This window comes from Cornus florida, unplaced genomic scaffold (genome assembly GCF_030987335.1).
Source record: "Cornus florida cultivar Cherokee Brave unplaced genomic scaffold, ASM3098733v1 CherokeeBrave_3.0.0_Hap2_Chr04, whole genome shotgun sequence".
Taxonomy (NCBI): Eukaryota; Viridiplantae; Streptophyta; class Magnoliopsida; order Cornales; family Cornaceae; genus Cornus; species Cornus florida.
Window position 1 is genome coordinate 49,378,500 of NW_026775574.1, and position 26,388 is coordinate 49,404,887.

The 26,388-nt window shown below is 37.0% G+C and overlaps 1 protein-coding gene across 1 annotated transcript; it reads left to right on the top strand.

Moving 5' to 3' along the window:
• LOC132303227 (1-deoxy-D-xylulose 5-phosphate reductoisomerase, chloroplastic-like) lies at positions 1–26,388 on the top strand. Its single transcript, XM_059800406.1, has 12 exons — positions 1–368; positions 4,161–4,339; positions 4,721–4,807; positions 20,068–20,193; positions 20,274–20,336; positions 21,519–21,668; positions 21,875–21,942; positions 22,500–22,611; positions 22,808–22,912; positions 23,066–23,187; positions 23,956–24,102; positions 25,879–26,388. The coding sequence occupies exons 1-12, from the start codon at positions 275–277 to the stop codon at positions 26,045–26,047; spliced, it is 1,422 nt and encodes a 473-aa protein (XP_059656389.1). The 5' UTR covers positions 1–274; the 3' UTR covers positions 26,048–26,388.

Consider the following 26,388-nt stretch of genomic DNA (forward strand, 5'->3'; position numbering starts at 1 on the left):
TCCACGAGATGAGCTGATTCCACACCCTCGTCTCGTCTTGTCCCCCCACTCATCGTGCCCACTCTCTCTCTCTCTAAAACCCAGACTCTAAACAAACAATTTCTCTCTCTATAAGACAGCTCTGCGACTGCCCATTACTCCAAACCACAAAATAATCCTATATCATATTTCAGTCTCTCTATATATATATCATTGTCACTGCTTATCCACATATAATTTTTCTTTTTTGTTTCATTTTGAATTTGAGAATCAGAAATTCGTTCAAAGTGGGGCTATGATGGCTCTGAATTTACTCTCTCCAACAGAAATCAAGACCATTTCGTTTCTGGACTCCTCTAAATCCAATCTTCACCTCTTCAAGCTTCAAGGTTCCCCTCTCTCTCTCTCTCTCTCTCTCTCTCATGTCTCCCTATTTTGAGTTAGTGAATGATTAACATTCCACTACATTATGACTACTTGCACTCTTAAAATAATTTAATTTCTGTACCTTCTGTAATTATTTTTATTTTTTTTATGATTTTCTGTTTATACCCACTAAAGAAAGATTATGTTTTTGTTGTTTGTAGGAGCACTAAATTAGTTGCTGTTTTATGGATTAATTCAAAGTGGGTGCTTAACAGCTGTTGATTTTTATGTCTTGTGGTTATGTTTTGAATATATATGCTGCTAAAATAATGGGTTGCCAGAATTTTTTGATTCCCTGATGTCACTGTTATATCTTGGTATTTTGATACCACTTTGGTGGTTTTGGTCTGAAAATATACTGGATAAACTACATTTTTTTATCATGTGGAGAGGTGGGAGTACACTGGCTTTTGCATTTGATTCTTGTTTTGTTTATTGGTTTCTTACATATGAGAGGAGGTGAAACAAGGACTTCTCGAGACTTTCTTGAGTTCACTCAATAGATTTTCATAAATACAATCACTCTCTATTCATCAATAATAATAATAATAATAATAATAATAAATCAATCTTAGGAATATCAAAGTACAATCTTATGATTTTTGAACTCTGTATATTTTAAAGTTTTCTTCACAGTATACAATAACCTGAATTGTAGAGTTTTACAAAATTAGTTTTCTAATATTTTCATGTACTTTAAAGCTTAATTGTGTATATCACCTTTTTTATTGGTATTATTCAATTCTGCTTGGTTCTAGGGATTCAAGTCTTTTAGTTTGTTGGGTGGAGCTGGGTACAATCATAATATATTATCTACAATTCTAACATGTAACAATGATTGTATTTGCTTCTTTATGTTCCTCTGTTGCAAGATTTGATTGTGGGAATTCTGAAGTATGACTGGTAATTTTCTCCTTTCACTTAGTAATTTAAGTTTATCTCATCATGTATAATTTAAAATGTGTGCATGATGCAATCTGTCTTACCAAGAGAGGACGATCAAAACATTGTTTACAACAAGATTGAAATTGAAAAGTAAAGAAAACAGCCAAAAAAAAGAGAGGAATTAAATGAATCTTAAAAACTGAACCAGAAAACTGATTTAATAATGATTCTCCAAGCCTTAGGTAGCCTAATATATAAGAATTTTTCTATGTTACATGGACTTGGATATATGTACCCGTGCAAGTGTGTGTCCATGTGTTGGACCTCCCTAAATCCCAAATCTTAGGATATATGGAGCTGCCTTGAAATGGGTCCAAAATTTGGATACATTACATGGACACATCTTGTATATTTAAATACATAATTTGCTATATAATAGCGTAATATATGATGCAGTTTATTATTTAAAATTATACTCCATCGTATTCAAGTTAAATAGAATATGGTGAAAAATGGAGGATTCCATCTATCCCAAAATTAGGGAAGACGTTTTTGCATGTTCGATTTGAATACGTGTGTTGGACACATCCTATACTCATATCATGTCCTATTGTGTCGGTGCTGAGGGTGCGACTGTTTGTCCTGGTGTTGGGCCTCTCTAAATCCCAAATCTTAGGGTACATGGAACTGGCTTGAAATGGTCCAAAATTTGGATATGATACATAGGCATTAGAATTACAATTATTTGGTTTGCTTTGCAGAGTAAAGAGGAGGAACAAGAGGTGCACAATAACGCAAATCATGTATTCAGTTTACAGAAGGATACATTAAATAACAATATATAATAAGCCCTAAACTAATAAACTAAGGAAAAGACAATAGTAACCTCTAATAATAAAATAAATCGTACTTTAACCCCCTTAAACTCACGATGTAACAGAGAGAAGCATTGCGAGTTTGCCTAGAAGAAAACGAAAACACATGATAGTGTGGGACTTTGTGAAGAAGTCAGCCAACTGCATAGTAAAAGAAACAAAGGGCAGAGAAATAGTGCCAAGTTGAAGGTGTTGGCGCACAAAATGACAAGCAATCTCCACATGCTTCATGCGCTCATGAAAGACAGTTGTGTGCAATCTGAATTGCAATCTTGTTTTCACAATACATAGGAATAGGAACAGAAAGAGTAACACCCATATCACCAAGCAACCATCGAAGCCAAACTATCTCTGCTGCCATGGCATGATACTCAGCAAGGAGCGAGCAACAACTGTCTGCTTCTTGCTTTTCCAGGATATGAGAGAGTCACGTAGAAAAATACAAAAGCCAGTAGCGGACTTACGATCGGTTGGAAATCCGGCCCAGTCAAAATCAGAAAAAGCTCGAAGTTCCAAAGCAAAAGTGGAGGAAAACAACAAACTCTGATTTAAAGTACCCCGAAGATAACGCAAAACTTGGAGAACTGCAGCCCAGTGAAGTGTAGTAACAATGTGTACTGCATATGTAAGATCAGGTTGCGTAACTGTGAGATACACTAACGTGCCAACTATAAGATGATACAAGGTAGGATCAGCCAATGGAACACCATCTAAGGAAGAATAATGAACATTGAGCTCTAAGGGAGTCTCAACTGTCCGAGAATCTGTGAGATGAGCATTTGAATAACATCCGCTGGGACTGAGACAGAAGATAATCTTTAGGAGAGGAAGCTAATTCAATGCCAAGAAAATAGCAAAGTGAACCAAGATCCTTCATCTCAAATTGTTGTTGCAACTGATACGGCAGAAGTGTAATGCCAATTATGTCATCACCTGTCAAAATCATATCATCAACGCAGAAGAGGAGAATAATGTGATCGGCAAAAGTAGAACGAAGAAAGAAAGCGGAGTCATGATCACTAGGATGAAAGCCAAACCCACATATCATCGTAGAAAACTTCTCAAACCAGGCCTGAGGAGCTTGTTTGAGACGATATAAAGCTTCTTGAGTTTACGCACCTCTCTAGGATTATGAGAAAGACCAGGGGGAGGAACCATTTAAACTTCCTCGGTCAAATCCCCATTTAAGAAGGCATTTTTGACATCGAGCTGTGAAAGGCCCCCTTGACGAATAGCTCCTACAGCAATCAATGTATGAATGGTCATCATCTTAGCAACAAGAGCAAAGGTCTCCTCATAGTCAACACCATACTCCTGTGTGAATCCCCTTGCAGCCAAACGGGCTTTATACTGCTCTAGGATTCGCTTCAAAGACTGGAACCTGAATCCTACCAAGTCCTCCTCTGGATTGTTACTGTGGATGCATAATTGAGTAGTCAGGAGGCCAAAATTAAAGCTTTGATATCAAACCTGATGCCACCTACCAAGAGAGGATGATCAAATTGTAGTCCATGGTATAATGGAAAACGAAAAGTAAAGAAAACATCCATAACCAAGGAGGAACTAAAACCAGGATTTTGATTGCTGCAAATTTAACTTGGAAATTAATTAACAATGATTCTCTGAACCCTTGCTAATCCAATATATAGGGTATTCCAACTATAATAGGCTTAATCATTAGCCATCCAATAACAGAAACTCAATCCTTGTTGATTGGCCTTATCACTGAAAAGAAATGTAAATAAAGAGGCTGCTGAAACTGGATCATGTGTATCTCTGGCCTATCTATTCCTTCTTTCAGTCCTAGTCTTTTTTTTGTTTTGGATTTTAATAGTCCTGTAAAAGCATCTCTACTTGCTCTACAGCTGCATCAGTAAAGTTTCAATTTGCTTGGCATCTTATTTTGTGTTTTCCAAATATTCTAATGCTGTTTTGGTATTTTTGTTATTTGATTAGAGGGATAATTTTAGGTTTTTTGATTTGTAATTTTCTTAGGAGGGGTGTCTTTGAAAAGGAAGGACCGCGAAGTAACTTCGGGAAATAGAGTTTACTGTTCAGCACAGCCACCTCCTCCAGCATGGCCCGGACGGGCTATTGTGGAGCCAGGACGTAAAACTTGGGACGGTCCAAAGCCAATCTCAGTTGTTGGATCTACTGGTTCTATCGGAACTCAGGTGAAGAAATTTTCATATTACATTGTTACATAAATAGTAAAGCTAGCTTTCCTTTTCACTTGCATATTTTTCTACTAGCTATGCCTAAACCACACAGATTCTTAAGAAACTACCTTTGCATGACTCCCCTTGACATATAATAGCCTTGCAGTTGTGATTATTAGCCTTTCCTAAAGGTTCATTCTTTCTTCTAAAAAGATGAACTGTGGAATAAAAGCGAGATTATTTTGACCTAGTTTTGTTTTTCCAATTTGTGCTGTTTGCCATTAGTAATTGACAAAAAAAATCATTTTTCTTTATACGGTCAAATTGAATGCTACACATGCATTTTGCGTGTAAATCTTCTGCAATTGCTTACAATTATAAGTTGGTGATTTACAGACATTGGACATAGTTGCGGAGAACCCAGATAAATTCAGAATTGTGGCACTAGCGGCTGGTTCAAATGTGACTCTTCTTGCTGATCAGGTGGCTAATCTATTAACTTGTCTATATTATATAGAATTGGAACAGATCTAATTTTTGAAGTTGCTGCAACCTTTATATAATTATTGTTTGTCAAATCCGAGAGGGAAGGTCCCATTGAGTTCAAAAATTCAATTGATAGGAGTTTTGATTGAGAAAGTGGCCATGACATACAAACAACCCAACGTCAATGCAAAACAACTTCTATTCTGTTAAATTAGCCAAAAAAGATAAATCTTTCAAAACTAGCTTATTTTGTTTAAACAGTGGATCTAGGCATACCTACCCGTCTTATCGTGCTCAAGTAGCATATCTAGTTTTGTCTTCATTACTCCGGACAAAATAATCATACATTTTCTGTTTAGTGCTGGATCTGTGAAGCATAGAAATGGATATATATGAGATATGGACATGACACGACACAAATATAGCAATATGAGAAATTTTTAAAAGGTAGGAAATGAATATGGCAAGGACACGGCTAGATATATAAATATATTAATATAGATATGTGAATTAAAATATATATGTATCTATGCATATTGAATTTTTTCTTTTCCTAGTTGAAACTCACCCCCCCTCAAGGAATTGTTTGCACCCAAGATGACGTAGCGGAAGCGATTAAAGTCGTTCACAAGGAATGGGTTACTTTGAATCCACAAAGTAGGGTGTTTTGAATCCACAAAACAAGAGATAAATTCATAAATAATTCTGAAATATTATTGATAAAAGGTTCAATTATGTTCTTGCACTACATGCATATTTATAATAAAAGAAAACCATAATACTGTAAAGGAAACTAATTGCTTAAGTAAACAAAAAAATATAAAGAAACTAATTGTAGAAGGAAATTAAAAACCTAAAATTAAACTCCCTAAAAGTTATAAAAAATAAAAAAAAAAATAATATAAAACCTAAATAAAACAGTCCTACATTAGTCTCCTCCAATTCCAAAAACTCATCCTCTAGTTTCCTTGTGACTAATCATATATTAATATAAACAAAATTTTATACCACTGACTCGACCTTGATGCCTCGTAAGCTACTTCTTCAATCACAATATCGAAAAATCCACACTTTGAAAATAACATGGTTTGTTCCCTATTTGCTTCACCAATAATCATAATTGAAAAATGATCCAAATACATAAGACATAGAATTGCACAAAAGATCTTTCCGAATAGCCTCTTCCTTCAGCAAAGGTACCAAAGATAATGGCCCATTAAGATTATTGCATGAGAGCCTGCACCCTAAGGCTGTGTTTGGTGTGGGTGAATGGAATTAAATCAGAGGGAATGGATTGCTTGTCTTTCCATTGTTGTGTTTGGTGTGGGCTATTAAAGGTGGAATCATCATTCCTCACCATTCTCAGAGAATGGTCGTTCCACCAAAATCATTCCTTCTCTTTACCAATGGAATGGGCATTCTATTCCCGCATGGAATGGGATTAAAGAAATTATGACCAAAAAAACCTGTTCATCTTCTCTTTTCTAAACCCATCTTTGTTCTCTTCCAACCCATCGACAGCTTCCAACCCATCGACATTGGAGTTCCTTCCACAGCCTAGAACCACGACGACGACAAAGGGGGCCGAAGTAGAGGAAGCTATCGGATAATCCAGAAACACCGTTGAGATCAGAGACCTTGGAACTCTGGATCGCACCTTCAACTCCTTTGATGTTGCCACAATCTTCATCTCTGATATCAGATCTGTTATACTTCTCTCCATAATCCAGCCGTCTTGCTCCACCGCCATCATCTCCTTTCTCAACGGTGGAACATACAAGACCACAACATAACACAACCCAACCCAGCCGCCTCTCTCGTCTCCAAGCGCTGGTTTCACCTTTCGTCGTCTCCCTCCATTGTCTTCCTCCGCCGCTGAAGACAAATTCGACTTCCTCGCCTTCCTCTCTCACTACCCCTTATCTCACCACTGCCGCTGGAGACGCCTCCCCTTTGTTCGATCAACTTCTTCTCAACATGGCATCTTCTTGCCCTAATCTTCAACACCTTGCTTCCACAACTTTCTTGCCCCAATTTCATTTCTTATGTTAATTTTTTTATTAATATTTTTTAAGTTAAATTTTGTTATTCATGATAAAGGGTAATTTGGAGAAATCAATGTAAATTCATTGCATTCTAGCTTTTAATTGGTTCAACCGAACACATGAATGAGAATCATCATTCCATATTTACAGCATTCCATATTTGCAACCAAACACTAGAATGGAATGGTAATGAAATAGAGTGGGAATGGAATGAAGCTGAGAATGGAATGGGGCATTCTCATTCCCATTCTATTCTCAGCTTCATTCCATTCGCACTCTATTTCATTCTTGCGCACCAAACTAGCCCCAACTGTCACCCAATAGGCGAAGTACTTGCAATCAAGTCCTCATTGTAACTCACCACCATGATGGACAGCGAGAGTTGCATGAAAGAAGAAATTGGAGTGAAGCACTTTTTATCAATTGATTTCAAATTGCTAACGGGGGCCACTAAAATGACACCAGTAGAAGCATAAGGATCACTAACATCAACAACCCTTGTATTGTTCGTAACAAGTGTAACTTCTTGGTTTGATTCTTTACCATCTTGGTGCTCGAAACTTTCCACCCTTTCTTGGACATGTAACTTGGGGTCATCAACTATTTTATATTGCTTAATTTCAGCAACAAATTTCTTGTCGTCAAATGCATCCTCTTCCCCTTGTTCTATATCTAATTCTTTTAAACCATCTTTTATGTCCAAGGACTCCATCCCTAAAGTTGATTTACATACATCAATATAAATGTTGGACTAAATTAGCCATGGTATGTACTCACTATATCTTGGTTCATCTTTTCTAAATGATTCTATGCTTTATCCAACAATTATATTATGATATTTGTTAGTCCAGCCTTTATCTAGGGTTTGCTCTTTTAAATGTAAAAAATATGACTACAGGTCCATTACAGTGATATACCATGGATTCTAGTGAGCTCAGGTTTATTCAGATATGTACAGGGGTAGTGTGGTCATTTTAAATATGAGCGAACTCATTTTAAATTGATTATGCTAGGTACATTGTATCACAGACCAAACATGACCCTATTTCCAGTATACAATGTATTTTGGGGTTCTGGGTATTCCAGTCATTTCACACGTGTGTGATCATTTTATGTTTACCTTGGATGCTGCATTGCTTCACAGAGCTTAAAAAATCAAGATTAATTGTATACATACAGGCTGCAGAAACAGTTTTCTATATATATTGGCATATGTCTACTAGTTAAGGGGCATTATGGTCATTACAGTGGATGAACAAGGAGTTGACACGTACACTGTGGTCCTAGAGTGAGAGAATGGAGGTGGTTATGCATTTCTTAGGCACCAAGTCTGTGTTTATACAGATATATACACATATATATATGAGCTGTAAAATTGCTGGTGCACTAAAGGACAAAACTGCAAATGTGGCGGAGGCATTGTGGTCCTTTCACATAGAGAATGTCAGAATATTCCCTTGCAAATGATTAGTTGACAGTGCCATGTGTATTTCCTCTTTAGGGTAGGATTTCAACTCAATGTACCCTATATATATACTGTTATAGAAATGAGTTGTGTAAGCCTCTTGACTGTGAGTGCCTTTGTGAGCTGCATTGAGTGTTCATATCTCGAGTGACCAAATGGACCAAGTTTTATGAGTTTCAATTCAATATTTGACCTTCAATTCATCTTAGAATCCTGCTGTGAGAGATTATGTCACTGATGTGTGGAGGAGGCCTTGTGTTATTGATTGCTGGTGCTGAATCAAGGGTTGAAAGGTCTAAATCCATTTGAGGTATTTCTGGTGCACTGTGAAGGTTGAGACAAGCTTTGTTTACCATTTGACATTTGCAGAAACAATGTTTGTGCCTATTATCTTACTGTAGTAGCTTTTGATATTGCATACCTTGCTTATACTTGATTTTTGCTGGTTTAAGCCTTTGATCTAAGTCCTTATTGTTGATATATTGCTGTGAGGTGATTGTTTATCATTTGAGCATGATTACATAGTTGATTTGAAGCTGTATCAGTTAAGAGTTGCCCAGAAATAGACCATTTCAAGTTTTGGTTACATGAACCACATTAGTTAGGGTTTTCTGCAGATATTAGGCCTGTTTGTGAACTGATTATGTTTATGTGTAAAATGTATTGTATTGAACGAATTACAATGAATGATACAAGATGTATATATAGGCAAAACCTAATGGATTAGGTGAAGTTAGGCAAGGTGTGAACACAAGGTAAGGTGTGAACACAAGCTTGGTGTGCTTCTAGAAAGCATGCTACTAGAAGGTGACAATATTGACTATACAATGTTGAATCTAACATTTAACTATTTACATCTAGAAGTCAGCTTTACTGTTTTGTAGTTGACAGCAATAACCTTTTTCAACACCCCCCCTCAAGCTGGATTGAAGATGTCTTCCATTGCCAGCTTGCCAACCAAGTAGTCGAATTGTCTTTTGTGTAGACCTTTTGTGAGTATATCTGCAATTTGTTCCGTAGTTGGGCATATGGCATGCAGATCAAACCATTTTCAATCTTTTCTTTAATAAAGTGCTTATCAACTTCCACATGTTTTGTTCTATTCTGAAGAACAGGATTGTGGGCAATCGAGATTGCTACTTTGTTGTCGCAGTATACCCTCATAGGTGAGGTGCTCGATATTCTTAAGTCATTTACCAGTCTCCTGATCCACAAAACTTGACAAATCCCATGGGCAACTGATCTAAACTCGGCTTCAGCACTACTTCTAGCCACCATGTTTTGTTTTTTACTGCGCCAGGTAACCAAGTTTCCCCCAACAAAGGTACAGTAGCCAGAAGTTGATTTTCGATCAGTAACGCTCCCAGCCCGGTCTACATCAGTGTAGACTTCAATTTGTAAGTGTCCCTGTCTCCTGAATAGGAGGCCTTTACCAGGAGTTCCCTTTAGATACCTCAGAACTCTGTATATCGCCTCGAAGTGTTCTTGTCCTGGTGAGTGCATGAATTGGCTCACTCTGCTTACTGCAAAAGCTATGTCAGGACGAGTATGGGATAAGTAGATAAGTCTTCCAACAAGTCTCTGAAACTGTTCAATATTCACCACATCCTCCTTTCTTGCGGGCTGTAGTTTTTGGTTGGGCTCAGTTGGAGTCTTGGCTGCTTTACATCCAAGTAAACCTGTTTCACTTAACAAATCAAGTACATATTTGTGTTGAGTGACAAAAATACCTGCCTTAGATCTGGCAAATTCTATGCTGAGGAAATATTTCAATGCTCCCAAATCCTTGACTTCAAAATCTTTAGCGAGACCATCCTTTAATCTTTCCAATTCAATACTATCATCACCTGTGAGGATTATGTCATCTACATAAACAATCAAGATAGCAATTTTACCTTCTCTTGAGTGCTTATAGAACATGGTATGATCTGCTTGACTTTGATAATAGCCATAGTTCTTTACAGCCTTCCCGAATTGTTCGAACCATGCTCTTGGAGACTGTTTGAGACCGTACAATGATTTCTTCAGCTTGCAAACTTTGCCTTCTCCAAATCTCTGTTCAAATCCCGGAGGTGAGTTCATGTAGACTTCTTCTAAATCTCTGTTCAAGAAGGCATTTTTAATGTCTAACTGGTGTAGGGGCCAATTGAAATTTACAGCCAAGGATAACAAAACTCGTATTGAGTTTATTTGGCTACTGGAGCAAAGGTTTCTTGGTAGTTAATTCCAAAGGTTTGTGTAAACCCTTTCGCTACAAGCCTTGCCTTATACCTCTCTACGCTATCATCTGCCTTGCATTTTACTGTAAACACCCATTTGCACCCTACAATCTTCTTATCCCTTGGTATTGAAACTACTTCCCAAGTACCATTTTTCCTCAAAGCATTCATCTCTTCCATAACTGCTAACTTCCAATTCGGATCATCCAGAGCTTCCTTAATGGTTCTTGCCACAAACAAGTTAGATATTTTAGAAGTAAATGCTTTATGGCTATTGGAGAGTCTATGATAGGATAGATAGTTGGTAATGGGGTGTTTGGTGTATTCTTGGGTTCTTTTTCTAATGGCTATGGGAATGTCAAGATATGTGGGAATCGATTTTGGTAAGGCAGTAGGAGGGATAGAATCGGAGGTAGGATCAGATGAAAATGATGGAGGAGTTGTGATAGGAATAGAAATTGGAAGGAGAATGGGATTAGAATTACCTGAACTGCCCAAAGGACCTTCACTTGGAGATTTTGATTGACCTTGTGGTTGGATGATCTGTCGGTCTTTATTTCTTTGCTAATTTTTTTCCCGAGTATAAACCAGTAGCTCAGGTTTAGTTTGATATTCCTGTAGTATTTCTCCCCCTGTTTGTGATTTTTCTGCATTTGGCAAACCTTGACTTGGAACTTCATTTTCAATATCTTTAACAAGTTGTTTTTGTAAGTCAGGAAAAATAGTTTCAGAGAGAATGGGATTCGGTAAAGGGCCTATAGTCTCCCAAAAATTGTCTTATTCCCTTTCTCTCTCCCCCTGAAGATAATTTTTGCTAAAAAAGGGTTGATTTTCAAGAAATTGAACATCCATGCTCACGTGAATTTTTTTCGTTTGTGGATTATAGCACTTCTATCCTCTTTTATTTGGAGCATAACCTATAAAGACACATTTTTCAGCTCTCTGGTCAAGTTTAGAGTGAAACGTGCTAGGTATATGAACAAAAACAATGCAGCCAAAAATTTTCAATGGTAAATCTGAGTTAATTCTACATTCGGGAAAATGTTTGCTTGAAATAATCTAAGGGTGCGACATATTTAAGAACACGGGTAGGCATCCTATTAATTAAATAGGATGTTGTTAAAACAGCCTCTCCCCATAAATATTTTGGCACATGCATAGAAAACATCATGGCACGAGCTACCTCAAGTAAATGTTTGTTTTTTCTTTCTGCAATTCCGTTTTGTTGAGGAGTATCCCGACAAGTAGATTGATGTAAAATACCCTTTTCCTTTAAAAAACTTCCCAAATGTTCATTGAAATACTCAGTTCCGTTATCGGAGCGTATTATACTAATTTTTGACTGAAATTGGTTTTCAACCATTTTGTAAAAATCTTTAAACAGTTTTTCAACTTCAGATTTCATATTCATCAAATAAACCCAGCATAATCGAGTGTGATCATCTATGAAAGTTACAAACCATTTTTTTCTAGACCCCGTGATCACCTTAGAGGTCCCCACACATCATTGTGAATCAAGTAGAAAGGTTTTGAAACACGATATGGTTTTGAAAAATAAGTAGTTCGATGACTTTTAGATAAATGACAATTCTCACGTTGAAAGGAATAACAATCAAATTTTTTTAACAAACTAGGAAACAAATGTTTTAGATAAGGAAAACTAGGATGTCCTAGTCTCAGATGCCAAAGCATTATTTGTTCACGAGCAGAAATTGAACTAATACTACTGTTAAAACCGTGAGCTATTTTATTACTGGAAAAATTGTCATTAAAGTAGTAAAGACCATTGATCATCTTAGCACTGCCAATCGTCCTCCCTGAGTTCTGGTCTTGAAATTCACAATAAGAATCAAAAAAGATAACGCGACAGTTAGAGTCTTTAGATAATTTGCTGACAGACAACAAACTGCATGCCAATTTTGGAATATGAAGGACAAAATTCAGAATTATATTTTCTGAGATTTTTATTTGGCCTTTTCTTATAATAGGGGTAAAACTACCATCGGCAATCCTAATTTTTAGTATCAAAAAGGTGAGAAAGAGACGTCATATGATCAGACGGCTCGGAGTCAATAATCCATGGTGCAAAGTCTAGGCTACAGGGCATTAGGATTTCTACCTGTTTCGGCAAGGAAACCACTAGGAGTACCTAGTGAAGAATTGGACTTTAGCAATTTGAGAAGATGATCCATCTGCTCCTTGGAGAAGGGACCTGTTTCATCTTCATTTGCCGAAGGGAATGAACGAATAGATCTGTCGCCCGGCTTGTTGCTTTTCCAGTTTGCTGGCTTTCCATGGATTTTCCAGCAGGTTTCTCGGGTATGATGTGGCTTATTGCATAAATCACACCACACCCGAAGCCTCTCATCCTGTCTTCTCTGATTGGTGGCAAATACCTTGTTCACACTTGCATCGGATGCAACCAAGGCTGAGTTCTCGACAGGTGCAGCAGCTCCCTTTTCTCCGAGCATGACATTTCTGCGGCTTTCTTCACGTCTAACTTCAGCGAAGACTTCACTAAGTGAGGGCAAAGGCTGTCGGCTAATTATTCTCCCCCCAACCTCGTTGAATTCAACGTTTAGACCTGCAAGAAACTTGTAAATTCGATTATTCTCCACCATCCTTTTGTTATGATCACAATCTTCTAGCGATTTCCACTCGTAGTCATTGAACAGGTCAAAATCTTGCCATAGCCGCTTTAAAGAATTGAAATACTTGGTGACGTTGTCCTCTCCTTGTCAGATTTTACCAAGTTTTAGTGTCAACTCAAAGATTTGGGACTAATTTCCTAGATCAAAATACATTTGATTAACATTGTCCCAAAGTTCCTTGGCTGTCGGATAACGCATGTAATTGCAGCTGATATCTTCCTCCATGGAATTTACGAGCCAAGTCATGATCGTGGAATTTTTCGCATCCCAGGTTGAATACGCCGAGTCTTCTTTTTTTGGTGTCTTCTTATCTCCTGTCTGGTAACCAATCTTTCCCTGTCCACGGATGTACATCTGGACAGACTGAGACCAATGCAAGAACCTATCCAATCGAATATTGGTGATTTGGACAGAGTGTGAATCAGAGTTGGAAGCATGGATTGCAGGAGTTTTTGATGGGGTAGTGGAAGAAGTGGAATCAAATGAAATTTCTGACATGGTGAAGGACTGCTGGAAGAAGAAAAAAAAGTTTCTGTAAGAGTTAGAGATTAAGTCCCTGCTCTGATACCATGTAAAATGTATTGTATTGAATGAATTACAGTGAATGATACAAGAGGTATATATAGGCAAAACCAAATGGGTTAGGTGAAGTTAGGCAAGGTGTGAACACAAGCTTGGTGTGCTTCTAGAAAGCATGCTACTAGAAGGTGACAATATTGACTATACAATGTTAAATCTAACATTCAACTATTTACATCTAGAAGTCAGCTTTATTATTTTGTAGTTGACAGCAATAACCTTTTTCAACATTATGCCATGCTATTCTTGTTGTGATCATCATCTAAGATTGTGTATATTGAAGATACAAGACTGAGGAAACCAAGTTCTGGTCTGTGATAATACGAATTTCCAGTTTTACCCCTCATACCACAGAAACTGCTGTTTAATACTTTGAGCTACACTATCATTCTTATCTTGTGTAATAGTTTGAGTATTTTTGTTCTATATCTTTTACAATGTATTTGGTAAGCTTTGAGACCTTATAGGGTCCAAGCATGGTTGCTTAGGACAGGGGGAGTGCTGTGAGCACATGTATATGAGCTAAGGTGTGTGCAGAGAGTGAGACAATTGAGTGTGTTTCTTCTTGCATTACAACTAGTGGATTTGCACTGGCAGAGGCCAGGAACCAAGGTGTTTGATCTCTATTGAGAGGGGTTTTCCCTATAAACATCTTGAAGCAAATTGTTAACATCTTGAAGCAAATTGTTGAAAGAACCAATTAAAATAAACACCCCACAAATCCCCCCCCCCCCCCCCCCCCCCCCCCCCCTCCTCTTCTCTTTCTCTTGGTTCATCAATTGTTATTAGAGCTTTGGTCTGCTATTCAAAGGTTTTAACCAACCTGCAGAAAACATTTTACAGAAATGGATGAAGGTTAAGTTACCAACAAAGCCTTAGGGTTTGATGGATCAAACTATGATTCATGGAAGACAAGAATGGAAGCTTTTTTAATGTCACAATCATATGATGTTTAGCATGCCACCATTATTGGTGTGGTGGTTCTTGATCCAAATGATCCTACTGCAAATGACAAGTTAGCTCTGTCAAATGATGGAAGAGCTAAACATGCTTTGTTCTGTCCTCTCAAACAGTAAGAATTCACCAGGATCAAGAATTGTAAAACAGCCAAGGAAATGTGGGACTCTCTCAAGGCTGCTCATGAAGGGAACAGTGTGATTATAGAGAACAAGATTCAGCTTTTGAAAGTTCAATATGAAAGCTGTAAGATGGAAGAAAGGGAAGCTGTCTCAGAGTATTTGTTCGGGATCAATGAAATTGTCAACAATATAAAGGCCCTTGGTGAAGATGTGAAGTACTATGATGTGTGTACGAAGATTCTTAGGTCTTTAACTCCTAGGTTCAATGCAAATGTCACCATTCTTGAAGACAAGGACTTGTCACAGATGAGGATTGATGATCTACAAGCTTCACTCACTGCTTATGAGATGAGAGTTGGGGTTCTTGCTCATCACAGAAGAGAAGCAGCCCTCAAGGCCAAAGAAGTTGAAGAAAGTGAACAAAATTTTGATGATGATGACTTAGAAGATGATGAAGTGGCCTATCTTGCAAAGAAGTTCAGAAAATTCAGGTTCAAGAAAAAAGGTCAAGCTCAGAATCAAACCTGTTATGGTTGTGGAAAGCCTGGACACTTCATAGCAATTTTTTTGTCAAACAAAAGTCAGAATCAAAGAAAACCAGAAGCCCCAAACAGAAACATATTTGGTAAGAAGGCTTTGATTACAAATTGGGATTCAACCTCTGAAGAAGACAAAGAAGATGCTCCAGAAGATGAGTGTCTATTCATGGCCTTACATGAAGTTTCTGAAGTTCACAATGAAGAAGAATAGGGTGATGATGATGATATTGAACAGGTTCTTGCTGAATGTGAAAGAATTGCTGTCAAATATGATTCTCAGAAGTTTCAAATCAAGAAGCTCAACATAGAAATATAAATGTCCAGGGATTTACTTATTAAGCATGTAAAGGTCAAACTCTTAACTCTGTGTTCTATATCCTTAACTGTATACTGTGTTTCAAGGCTCAGAAACAAGGATGGTGAGTGGAGTATAAGAAGATGCAAAGAACTCGCCCTAGCTTTTGAAGAGAGATCACTGAAAATGTCAGAAATTTGGAAGAATTCTACTAAACAAGTAGGATGAACAAGCATTGGTTACAACTCAAACAAAGCAGGGAAGGTCAATCAAACTTGCACAGTCATTGTCAAGTCTATGACAGGTGAAGTATATGCCACATTCCTTATAATGAAACAAACCAGGTCCAGATATGAGCTCTTAGACAAGACCTATACTACATTGAGGATAGATAGAGGAGGCTTCATCACTTCAGCCTTGAAGAATGCTAGATTCAATCTTGCTTATGTGAAGAAATCTGTCAGTCATTGAAGTTTAAAGACAAAGGTTCTCTCATCAAGTCGAAAATGATGTGGATTCCAAAGAAGTTGAATGCTGTAAGCATGTTGGTGTACACAACTCTTATGACCTGTAACTCAAACGACAAATGGTATGTTGACAATGGCTGCTCAAGACGCATGACAGGTGATAACACCAAGTTCTTTTCACATTGAAGAAATTTGATGGAGGAAATGTGGTGTTTGGAGACGATCAATCGGCAAAAATTGTTGGCATTGACACTATTTCAAAGTTTGAAGAACTCCCTGAGCTTACAGAAGTTTTGTATGTTCAAGGACTTAAACATAACCTTCTGAGTTTCAATCAACTATGTGATTCAGGCAGCAAAATATGTTTTGACAAAGTTAAGTGCAAAGTCATTGATCAAAGCATTGAAAAACTACTCTTCTCAGCTACTAGGTCTTTAAGAAATGATGTTTCATGTAACTTCTCAACTGTGGATGAAAGTATTATGTGGCACAAAAGGCTTGGACATGTTCATTCCAGGAACATTTCTAAGATTCCGAAGTTCAAAGCTGTCAAGGGCTTGCCTGATTTAAAGTTCAAGGAGGATCACACATGCAAAACATGTCAATAAGGGAAGCAAACAAGGATTTCTTTTACCTCCAAGGAAGTAAACACCTCAAAGGCACTTGATTTGATTCACATGGATCTCTATGGCCCTACTAAAACCACAAGCATTGGTGGAAGTAAGTATTTCATGCTCCTAATTGATGATTTCAGTAGAATGACTTGGGTTTATTTTCTGAAAGAGAAGTTTGAAGCTATCACACACTTCATCAAGTTTGTTAATCTTGTTGAACATGAGAAGGGTTGTACAACCAAGAAGTGTACATCAGATTTTGGTACTGAATTCGCAATGAGAGAGTTTGAAAGCTTTTGTGATATAAGAGGGATAAAGGAAGAGTTCTCAGCTATGGCCACACCTCAACAAAATAGTGTTATTGAAAGAAAGAACATGACTCATCTTATTCAGTTGGGGATTCTTCATCAATTGACATGCCCTTGTACACGGGAACAGAATGGAGTGGTGGAATGGAAAAACCGTCATCTCATGAGTGTTGTTTGGTGTCTTTTTCGTTGTATACAGGTTCCTCGATCTTATTGGAATATGTTTGTTCTCACTGAAACTTTTTGATTAATTGAACCCCTAGTCGAACTTTAAGGGGTAAGGTTCTGTTACATATTTTGCGACCAGACAACACCTTTTTCCTTATTACTCCTTGTGTTTTTGGATGTACGTGTTTTGTTCAGGACTGACGCCTTACATGTATGAAGCTGGATGATAAAGCTATTCGTTGCATTTTTCTGGGTTATTTGACTATGTCGAAAGGGTACCATTGTTATGACCTTAGCACTCGTCGGATATTCATTCTCTTGATGTCGCTTTTTTCAAAGATGTTCCCTTCTTTGGCACATCTTCTACTCCAACTTTCTCACCTCTGGCTCGGCCTGCACCAGTTCTATGCTCAACATCTCCTCCTGTGTCTCAACCCGAACTTCGCGTATACACTCGTTGCCCACGACATCCCCTCCTGCTACCCTACCACTGTCCTCTTCTGGTACAGGTAATCCTAACCCTGCTATTCTCAATTCTACTCCAAATTCTACCTTGCCTACTTCTGCTGTAGATCCTGCTTCATCTACTTCTGATTCTAATTTGTCTACTGCACTTTGCAAAGGTAAAAGGACTTGTGTGACTAATCATCCTATTGCCCAGTTTGTTTCTTATCAGGGACTTTCACATAATTATCAGGCCTACCTTGCTGCCACCTCGGTTATTTCCATCCCTTAAATTGTATCTTAGGCTTTGCAAAATCCACATTGGACAGCAGCCATGGCTGCTGAGATGGACGCCTTGCAGAAAAATCAGATGTGGGAGCTTGTTACTTTACCACAAGGAGCGGACTGTGGGCTGTAAATTGGTAGTTACAGTTAAATATAAACCAGATGGTACTGTTGATCGCTACAAAGCTAGGCTGGTCGCGAAGGGCTTTACACAAACTCTGGGGAAGGACTTTAATGCAACTTTTACGCTGGTTGCCAAGCTGACTACTATTCGCCTTCTTATTTCCTTAGTGGCTTGCTACTCTTGGCTTTCTTCACAGGGATTTGACAGAAGAAATTTATATGAACCCTCCTGGTTTTTGGCTTCAGGGGGAGTATTCTGGGTGTATTGCCTTTTAAAATCCTTATATGGAGTGAAGTAGACACCTTGGGCATGGTTTCACCAATTCAGTGATGTAGTTATTTTTATGGGGTTCACTCGATGTAAGTCATATCACATATGCTCCTTCTGTGGTAGTCCACAAAATCGTTGTGCCATTATCTTAGCATATGTTGATGATATAATCATTACAAGAAATGATGCACCTTTCATTGACAAGGTAAAGATAGACCTTGGGCAGGCTTTTGAGGTTAAAGACTTGGGTCCTCTTCAATTTTTTCTTGGTATTGAGGTTGCACGCTCTAGGCATGGCATTTCGTTCTCTCAGCGTAATTATGCACTAGACCTACATGACATTGGTATGCTTGGGTGTCGTCTTGCTTCCTCTCCTATGGATTCGACGCGTCTTCATGCCGATTCTGGAGACCTTCCAGATTTGTCTGCTTATCAGCGCCTTGTTAGCCGCTTAATTTATTTAACGAACACTAGACCTAATCTCACATTTGCGGATAGTGTTGTGAGTTAGTTCATGTATGCTCCACAGACCTCACACTTAATTGCAGTATACCGAATTCTTTGGTACCTCAAGTCCTGGGCAGGACTTGGTCTTTTCTACAGATCCACACCACAACCTCATATCTTATGCTACACTGATGCTGATTATGCTGGATCTCTGACTGACCGTCGCTCTACTTCAGGTTTCTATCCTTCTCATGGAAGCAATTTAATTTCTTGGAAAAGTAAGAAGCAAAGCGACTCGTTCTTCTGTAGAGGCAGAGTACTGTGCCATGGTTCAGGGAACTTGTGAGATCCTCTAGCTTTGTTCCCTATTGATTGAGCTAGAATTCCCTATATTTAGTTCATCGACACTTTTTTGGGATAACCAGTCTGCTATTATACTCGCATTTGACTCAATTCTTCATGAGAGGACAAAGCATATTGAGGTTGATATCAAGAAATTAAATATCAACCTCAATATGCTTTGTCCTCTCATGAAGAATTGAGTCAAAGAAAGTGTGTTGTGGAGATATCCATACTTCCTTTGTTTCTTCTACTAATCAGCTTGCCGATATGTTCACAAAGTCAGTGCTCTTCACTCTGGTATTGGCAAGCTGGGCTTAGTTGATATCTTCGCTCCAACTTGAGGGGGGAGTATTGGGAGAAAATATAGGAATTTGATATGTATTGGGAGTATCTTTAGGGATTGGATTTGATCTGATCTTAATTTGATTTTATCTGATATTATTTTCATCATTTGCCTATTAGAGGCATAGGATCAGTGATTTGATTTTACTTTCCACTTATGTAATATTCAGTATGTAATATAAATTAGGAGTATGGCTAATGAGAATTTGTGGCTTACAAGAGCCTTTTACATTCAGCTGTATTTAAGTATTTGCATGAGGTTAACATGTTAGGAGGTCCTTATTTGAACACTTCGTAAACTTGAGTGGGGTTTGGGGAAAATCAGGGGGATATGCACTATATTGATATTAGAAGGGTGTTTTGTGAACTTAACCCTTTGAATTATTATACAATTAGGAAGTATCAGACACAGTCCCACTAGTATCTAAGGAGTATTGGTATTCGATACGGACATGATGCAAATATATTTCTCTTATAGAAGCATCCGTGTTTCATTGTGCTAAATCAACCTCTCTCTTATTACCATTATATTCACTTTGTAGTCTTGTTGATAACAAACATTTTTCATCATCAGGTCAAGACATTCAAACCTCAATTAGTTGCTGTTAGAAATGAGTCATTAGTAGATGAACTCAAAGATGCTTTGGCTGACGTTGAACACAAGCCTGAAATTATTCCTGGAGAGCAAGGCGTGATTGAGGTTAGCTAACTCACATTACACTTTGCTGATAAGAGTCTATTCTCTTCATTTGGTTTACATTCCTCATATTTCAATTTCAGGTTGCCCAACACCCTGATGCTGTCACTGTCGTCACGGGAATCGTAGGTTGTGCAGGATTGAAGGTAAATTCATACTCATTTTGTTTGTGTGGTTTTCATTATTATACCACTTTTAGACCATTTTAGCAAAACCTTTAGGATTAGCATGTAAGGAATGGCACCTTTTTTCTGCACATACACATATGTATGCACTCACATATTGTGTGTTTTTTTATGCACTCATATTGGAGTAATATAATGAAGGACATTATTTAATGCTGATTTGCCTATTTGGGGTGTTACGAGCAAAAAAAAATGACGACAGCTAACTTTTGAGATCATTTTGCACAAAGTGATTGCTGTCATACCTGAGAGTTTTTACCATTCGTCTAAAATTGCATGTATATGAATGCTTGACGTATCTGGGCTAATGAGTGATCATGTCATTAACTAGCATGTTTATACATTTCTTTTCATGCTGCATGAAGAATGTATAACTAACAAATAGTCGTGGATAGTGAGTTCCAAATTCATATTCTAACTTCAAAGAAAGTTTACCTTGAATTTAGTTTGTAAGATGGACTTATCTTGATTGGTGTGTGCCAAGATTAATATATATATATAAGAATGATTTATGTTCATTCTAAGCTGAAAAGGGATATTGGTTGGAAAACATCTTCTATCTGATTTCAATTTGATCAACATATTTATTGAAAGGGATGGTAATTTACACTACTGTGATCTCATGGATTGCTTTTGAGGATAATTTCTTTAGGTAAACCAGGAAATATGTAGTGCCCTCAACAAAATTACTCAAGCCAAGTATTTTACCTCGGTCAATTAAATCAAGAAGAATAAAAGAAGCAAAACATAAAGGAGAAGAATAATTGTCTGCCACCGCTGACTGATAAACTAGAAATGGTAATATAACTTTGTCTTGCCTAGTACCATCACCGCCAAGAGAAAATAATAATAATAATAATAATAATAAAACAAAAAAAGGAAATTCCACAAGGATGCAGGCATGCAGCTCCTTATGTGCACGTAATAAGTCATAATTTAAGTTATGCTACCATCTACCTATTTTACTTCCCTTCAGTTCTTAAGTGTTTACGGAATGAATTTTGATTGCTGCTTTGTTCGCTATAAGCTTACTTTTGTACATGTGTTCTTATGCATACTTCTTGAACAGTTTTCTAATTATTCTATAACTAATGTCCTTCTCAAGGATTTAAAGTAAAATTCCCCCCTATTCTACTTTACTAGCCTACAGTGGCTGCAATAGAAGCAGGGAAAGACATCGCCTTAGCCAATAAAGAGACCCTAATTGCAGGGGGCCCTTTTGTCCTTCCTCTTGCACACAAGCATAAAGTAAAGATTCTTCCTGCTGATTCAGAACATTCTGCTATATTCCAGGTATGAATACACATCTATATTGATAGCTAAATACATCCTAGAATGAAGAGACTTCCATTACATCTGTCGAGTCTTTTGGGGCTGTCACTATTAAGTCAATATATGTTACAATGTAAAATCTTATTTCTGGCTGACTGTTCTGCAATTATTTCTCCTATTCTATTCCTGCTAATTTTAAGGGCTAAAAAAGATGTCCCCTGCTTCAGTGCATTCAAGGCTTGCCAGAGGGTGCTCTTAGGCGTATTATATTAACTGCGTCTGGTGGGGCTTTCAGGTGTGAATCTTAAATTAAGATAGGATTTTTTCAATTGTGTATTAAAATTTATCTGGGGTATTTGTCCTGTTTTCTGTAATTAAAAAGAAAATATTTGGCTATATTTGTTTTGGTGCTCAGTTTCCTTTTAGAAATTTGTAAGATATTCCGTACATGTAATATTATCTAGTGAGCAAGAAATCCTGGTTGCTTTCTCCTCCTTCATTCATCTTCCTTTACAATTCCCTCCTTCCCATCCAAAAACAGAACTTCATAGTAATATAGTAATACCATAAACTTTATCAACTATGGTTTGCATGTCTCTCTTATAATTTTGCTTCTTAGAGTTTGATTATATGCATTATTTTAATGTATAACACTATCTTCCTTAGCCAATTCTCGAGTCTCGTAACATTTGATATGCTCTCTTCTTTCTTTTTTCTTTTGATCCTCTTTATTTCCGCATACTCCTTGCCATGGCTAATTTGGAACAGTTTATCTTTTCTGCAATCTTTACATTAATCATAGGTCCATTACTCAAACCAATATTTAACCATTTATTCTGTTGTTTCTGACAGAGACTGGCCTGTTGATAAATTGAAAGAAGCTAAAGTAGTTGATGCTTTGAAGCATCCTAACTGGAATATGGGGAAAAAGATCACTGTGGACTCTGCTACTCTTTTCAATAAGGTTATTTCTTTCTGTTGTCTCTATTTTCATTTCCAAGTACCATGCTTTCTCTCTTTTTTCTTTTTTCTTTCTTTTCTTTTTGTTTTTCTGGTGAACCATGCATTGTTGACCGAACGGCTGAAGCTGTGGTCTGATTTATAAGGAGCAGATTATTTTTCTATATGTCAAGATATAATAGATCTTTTCATCTTGACAGGGTCTAGAAGTTATTGAAGCGCACTATCTTTTTGGGGCTGAATATGACAATATTGAGATTGTTATTCACCCTCAATCTATCATTCATTCAATGGTTGAAACACAGGTTGAACTTGAACTTGAACTCCTCTGTCTGTCGAAATTATTGTTTAAGAGTTCATATACTTCTATCAAGAAACTTGTTTTCTTTATATTGTGGGGTACCCTGAATTTCGCATCCGAATCTTTTTTCATCTGTCTTTATTTTTCCCGTATCCAGGATTCCTCTGTCCTCGCACAGTTGGGGTGGCCTGATATGCGTTTACCGATCCTTTACACATTATCTTGGCCAGAGAGAATTTACTGCTCTGAGATTACTTGGCCCCGCCTTGACCTTTGCAAGTAAGTACCAAATATCTTTTTTAGATGATGGTTTTCTTTTTTCTTAAAACTCTTCTATTTCCCTTGCAATTCTATGAAGGAAAAGTCTAAATTCCACGATTCATGAGTGATTCCACTTTGAAAGGGACCAAAGTTTAATCTTAGACTGTCAATATGTGATTTTCTTAATACCTATGACTAAGCATTTACCTTTCCACAAAAGAACAGTGAGGGATGTAGCTTTCATTTGCTTAAGATTTATGTTATTATTATTTTTTTACAAATTTAAAAAATAGACAGGTTGCCTATTGAGTATTGCCTGTTTCTTGTCAAAAGGAATTAGTTACTGTCTTGCAGATGATTCAATATATTCTCGTTGTGTCTTAAAATAATATAACAAATCTTCAGCATTCTTGTCTTAGTTGGGCTCATTTGACTTTTAATGCAAGCAGTTGCAAGTGCTCGTGTGTCTCTGTCCTCATCCAGTTCTAGGTTCAGTTCAGGGTAGATACCAGTAATGTTCTATACTCGAAAAACATTCTTCAATCGACCTCTAGATGAATGCTTTCGTCGTAGAATATTAAATGATAACCATTTCCTAAGGTGTGCATCTCTATATTTGTCAATGAAATCCATAATCTGTTAATATGCAGCATTATGACATTCTATTTTGCGACTTCTTTTACTAGTTAATACCAGATGCAAAGTGTAATTTGTGAAAATGTTGAGAATTTGTTATCTATTTTTCAATGTGGTTGATATGATTAAAATTAAAATGTGATGATACAGGCTTGGGTCCCTGACGTTTAAAACTCCTGACAATGTGAAATACCCATCCATGGATCTAGCCTATGCTGCTGGACGGGCCGGAGGCACCATGACAGGAGTTCTTAGTGCAGCTAATGAAAAAGCTGTGGAGATGTTCATAGATGAAATGTATGTAGTTTGCTTCCTGATTTTTACTGCTTATGTTAAATTCTGTTTCTCTTGTTCTGCAACCTGTTAGGATGTTAAAAGGAACTGAAAGTAGTTTGATTTTTCTATTAGTTGTAGACATGTACCAACACCTTTGGGCAAATTCATTCGCGTTTGAAGAGTTGGAAGTCAATGAAAGTAAATATATGTAAAGGTTATAAGCGTTGGACATGGTGTATTCGGAGGAAGTTAATTGCCATTAGGAAAATTAAGCCCAATATGTTGACGTATAATCAGAATGATTACTGGATCATGTATAGCATCATGCAGGATATCTGGATATGATTTAAGAAATAATTGCACTTGATGATACTTGTACATATAGGGTCTGTTTGGTTCTGTTCTCTCAAAACTATTTAAAAAAAATAAAAAATGAAAACTGAAACAGTTCTTATAGAACTGAGAAATAGTGTTTTCTGGAATTAGGCTTTATAGTCTTTTTCCAGGACGACAATTTTTAGAGAACTGTCAAACCAAAATAATTGCACTTGATTATACTTATATATGTAGGGTTTGTTTGGTTCTGTCCTCTGAAAACTATTTTCAAAAAATTTGAAAACTAAAACAGTTCTTATTGAACTGAGAGAGTTTTTTTTTTTTTTTTTTTTTTTTTTTTTTTTTTTTTTTTTTTTCTGAAATTAGGCTTTATAACTGTTTTTCCAGGATGACAATTTTAGAAAACTGTCAAACCAAAATAAATGCACTTGATGATATTTATACGTATAGGGTCTGTTTGGTTCTGTTCTCTAAAAAAATTGGAAAACTAAACCAGAGGCAATTTTTAGAAAACTGTCAAACCAAACGAAATTTCTAACTGTTTTCCAATTTTCAATTCTTTGAAAAGGGTTCTCAAGAATTGAACTAAACACCAGGCTCAATTAATTTCCTGTAGTTTCATTATATTCCAAGTCTCCTTGGGTAAGATGCCAAAGCTAACAAACAAGTTAGGATAGAACAACTGATCTGGTTCACCGGAGGTAAAATTATGTACAAACAGGTATCATATTTCAGTCAAAGATATTTTTGTTTATAATTTCTTTAAACCTTTCATCATATATACTTGTTGATCATGCACCCATGGAACCTGTTGACACCAAAATAATTTAAACTGATTATGTATACCTTTTATAGTTTTCCTGTATTTTTTGGCATGTGTTGTGGTTACCAGTGAGCTTATCTCCTCCAAATTAATCCTGAATGGACACCTGAAATCCAATTCTGTCCCTGTGCAGTCTTCCCAATTTAAATTTGTGTATGGTTGAATGAGTTTGTTTTAAATACTTACACTGCAATGAAATTGTATGTCCTAGAATTGGTTATGGTGCTATTCTGGTGACAAATCTAATGTACTTGTCCCTTGAATCTCCATTAGTACTCAGCGAAGCTAACAAAAGGCGGGGGAGAAAACAACTCCATTGTTTTCTAACTTCAAGATCTTACTTTTATTATTCTACATGAGAAGATGACATTTTTATGGTACAAATGTACAAGTCTGTGGTCTTTGAAACTTTAGACAGAAACTAGAGGGTTGTTACACCCTAGGAAGCCGGTTTCATTTTTGCTTTTACTTAAATGATGATTTGATATATACTGATGTTATTCAATGCTGTTCTGCCTTCATTTGGATATTTGAAACATAGATTTTGCCTTCTTGGTTGTTAATTCTATAAACCATGTAGCGAGTATGGCTGTGCATGTGATGGATTTTAATCTTGTGTACCATTTTTGAGTTTTCAGGATTGGCTACCTTGATATTTTTAAGGTTGTGGAGCTAACATGTGATAAACATCGGTCGGAGATGGTGGCCTCACCTTCCCCGGAGGAAATTGTACATTATGATTTGTGGGCACGGAAATATGCTGCCGGTTTGCAACCTTCTTCTGGTTTAAGCCCTGCTCTGGTATGAGTGACAGCTTGTCCCCATTGGTTGGAGTGGTGAATATATTGATTTGAGAATTAGGTCAATGTGTTGAAAACATCCTTGGTTATTAATAAATGAATGCATTTCTTAGCCATCTGAACAAGATAGCAATTAACTGAGAGAAAATGATAAGAATGAGGCATTTGGAATCGGAACCAAAGGTAATGTGGGAAGATAAATAATTCAACTTGCATTTGGGAGAATTTCAAGTCCAATAAATGTTGGTAACTTGAAACCTTGTGGATTAAAATTGTACTTTGTTTGTAGAGTATAATATATGTTTTTTGCATTCATATAGTGAAAGAATGTGATCCATTTGGGGCAAA

Excerpts from the sequence above, each read along its gene's own strand:
- LOC132303227 (XM_059800406.1), top strand. The coding sequence starts at position 275 with ATGATGGCTCTGAATTTACTCTCTCCAACAGAAATCAAGACCATTTCG. Across the intron at positions 369-4,160 it reads TCACCTCTTCAAGCTTCAAG|GAGGGGTGTCTTTGAAAAGG; the intron begins GTTCCCCTCTCT and ends TAATTTTCTTAG. Across the intron at positions 20,194-20,273 it reads GAGAGCAAGGCGTGATTGAG|GTTGCCCAACACCCTGATGC; the intron begins GTTAGCTAACTC and ends TTTCAATTTCAG.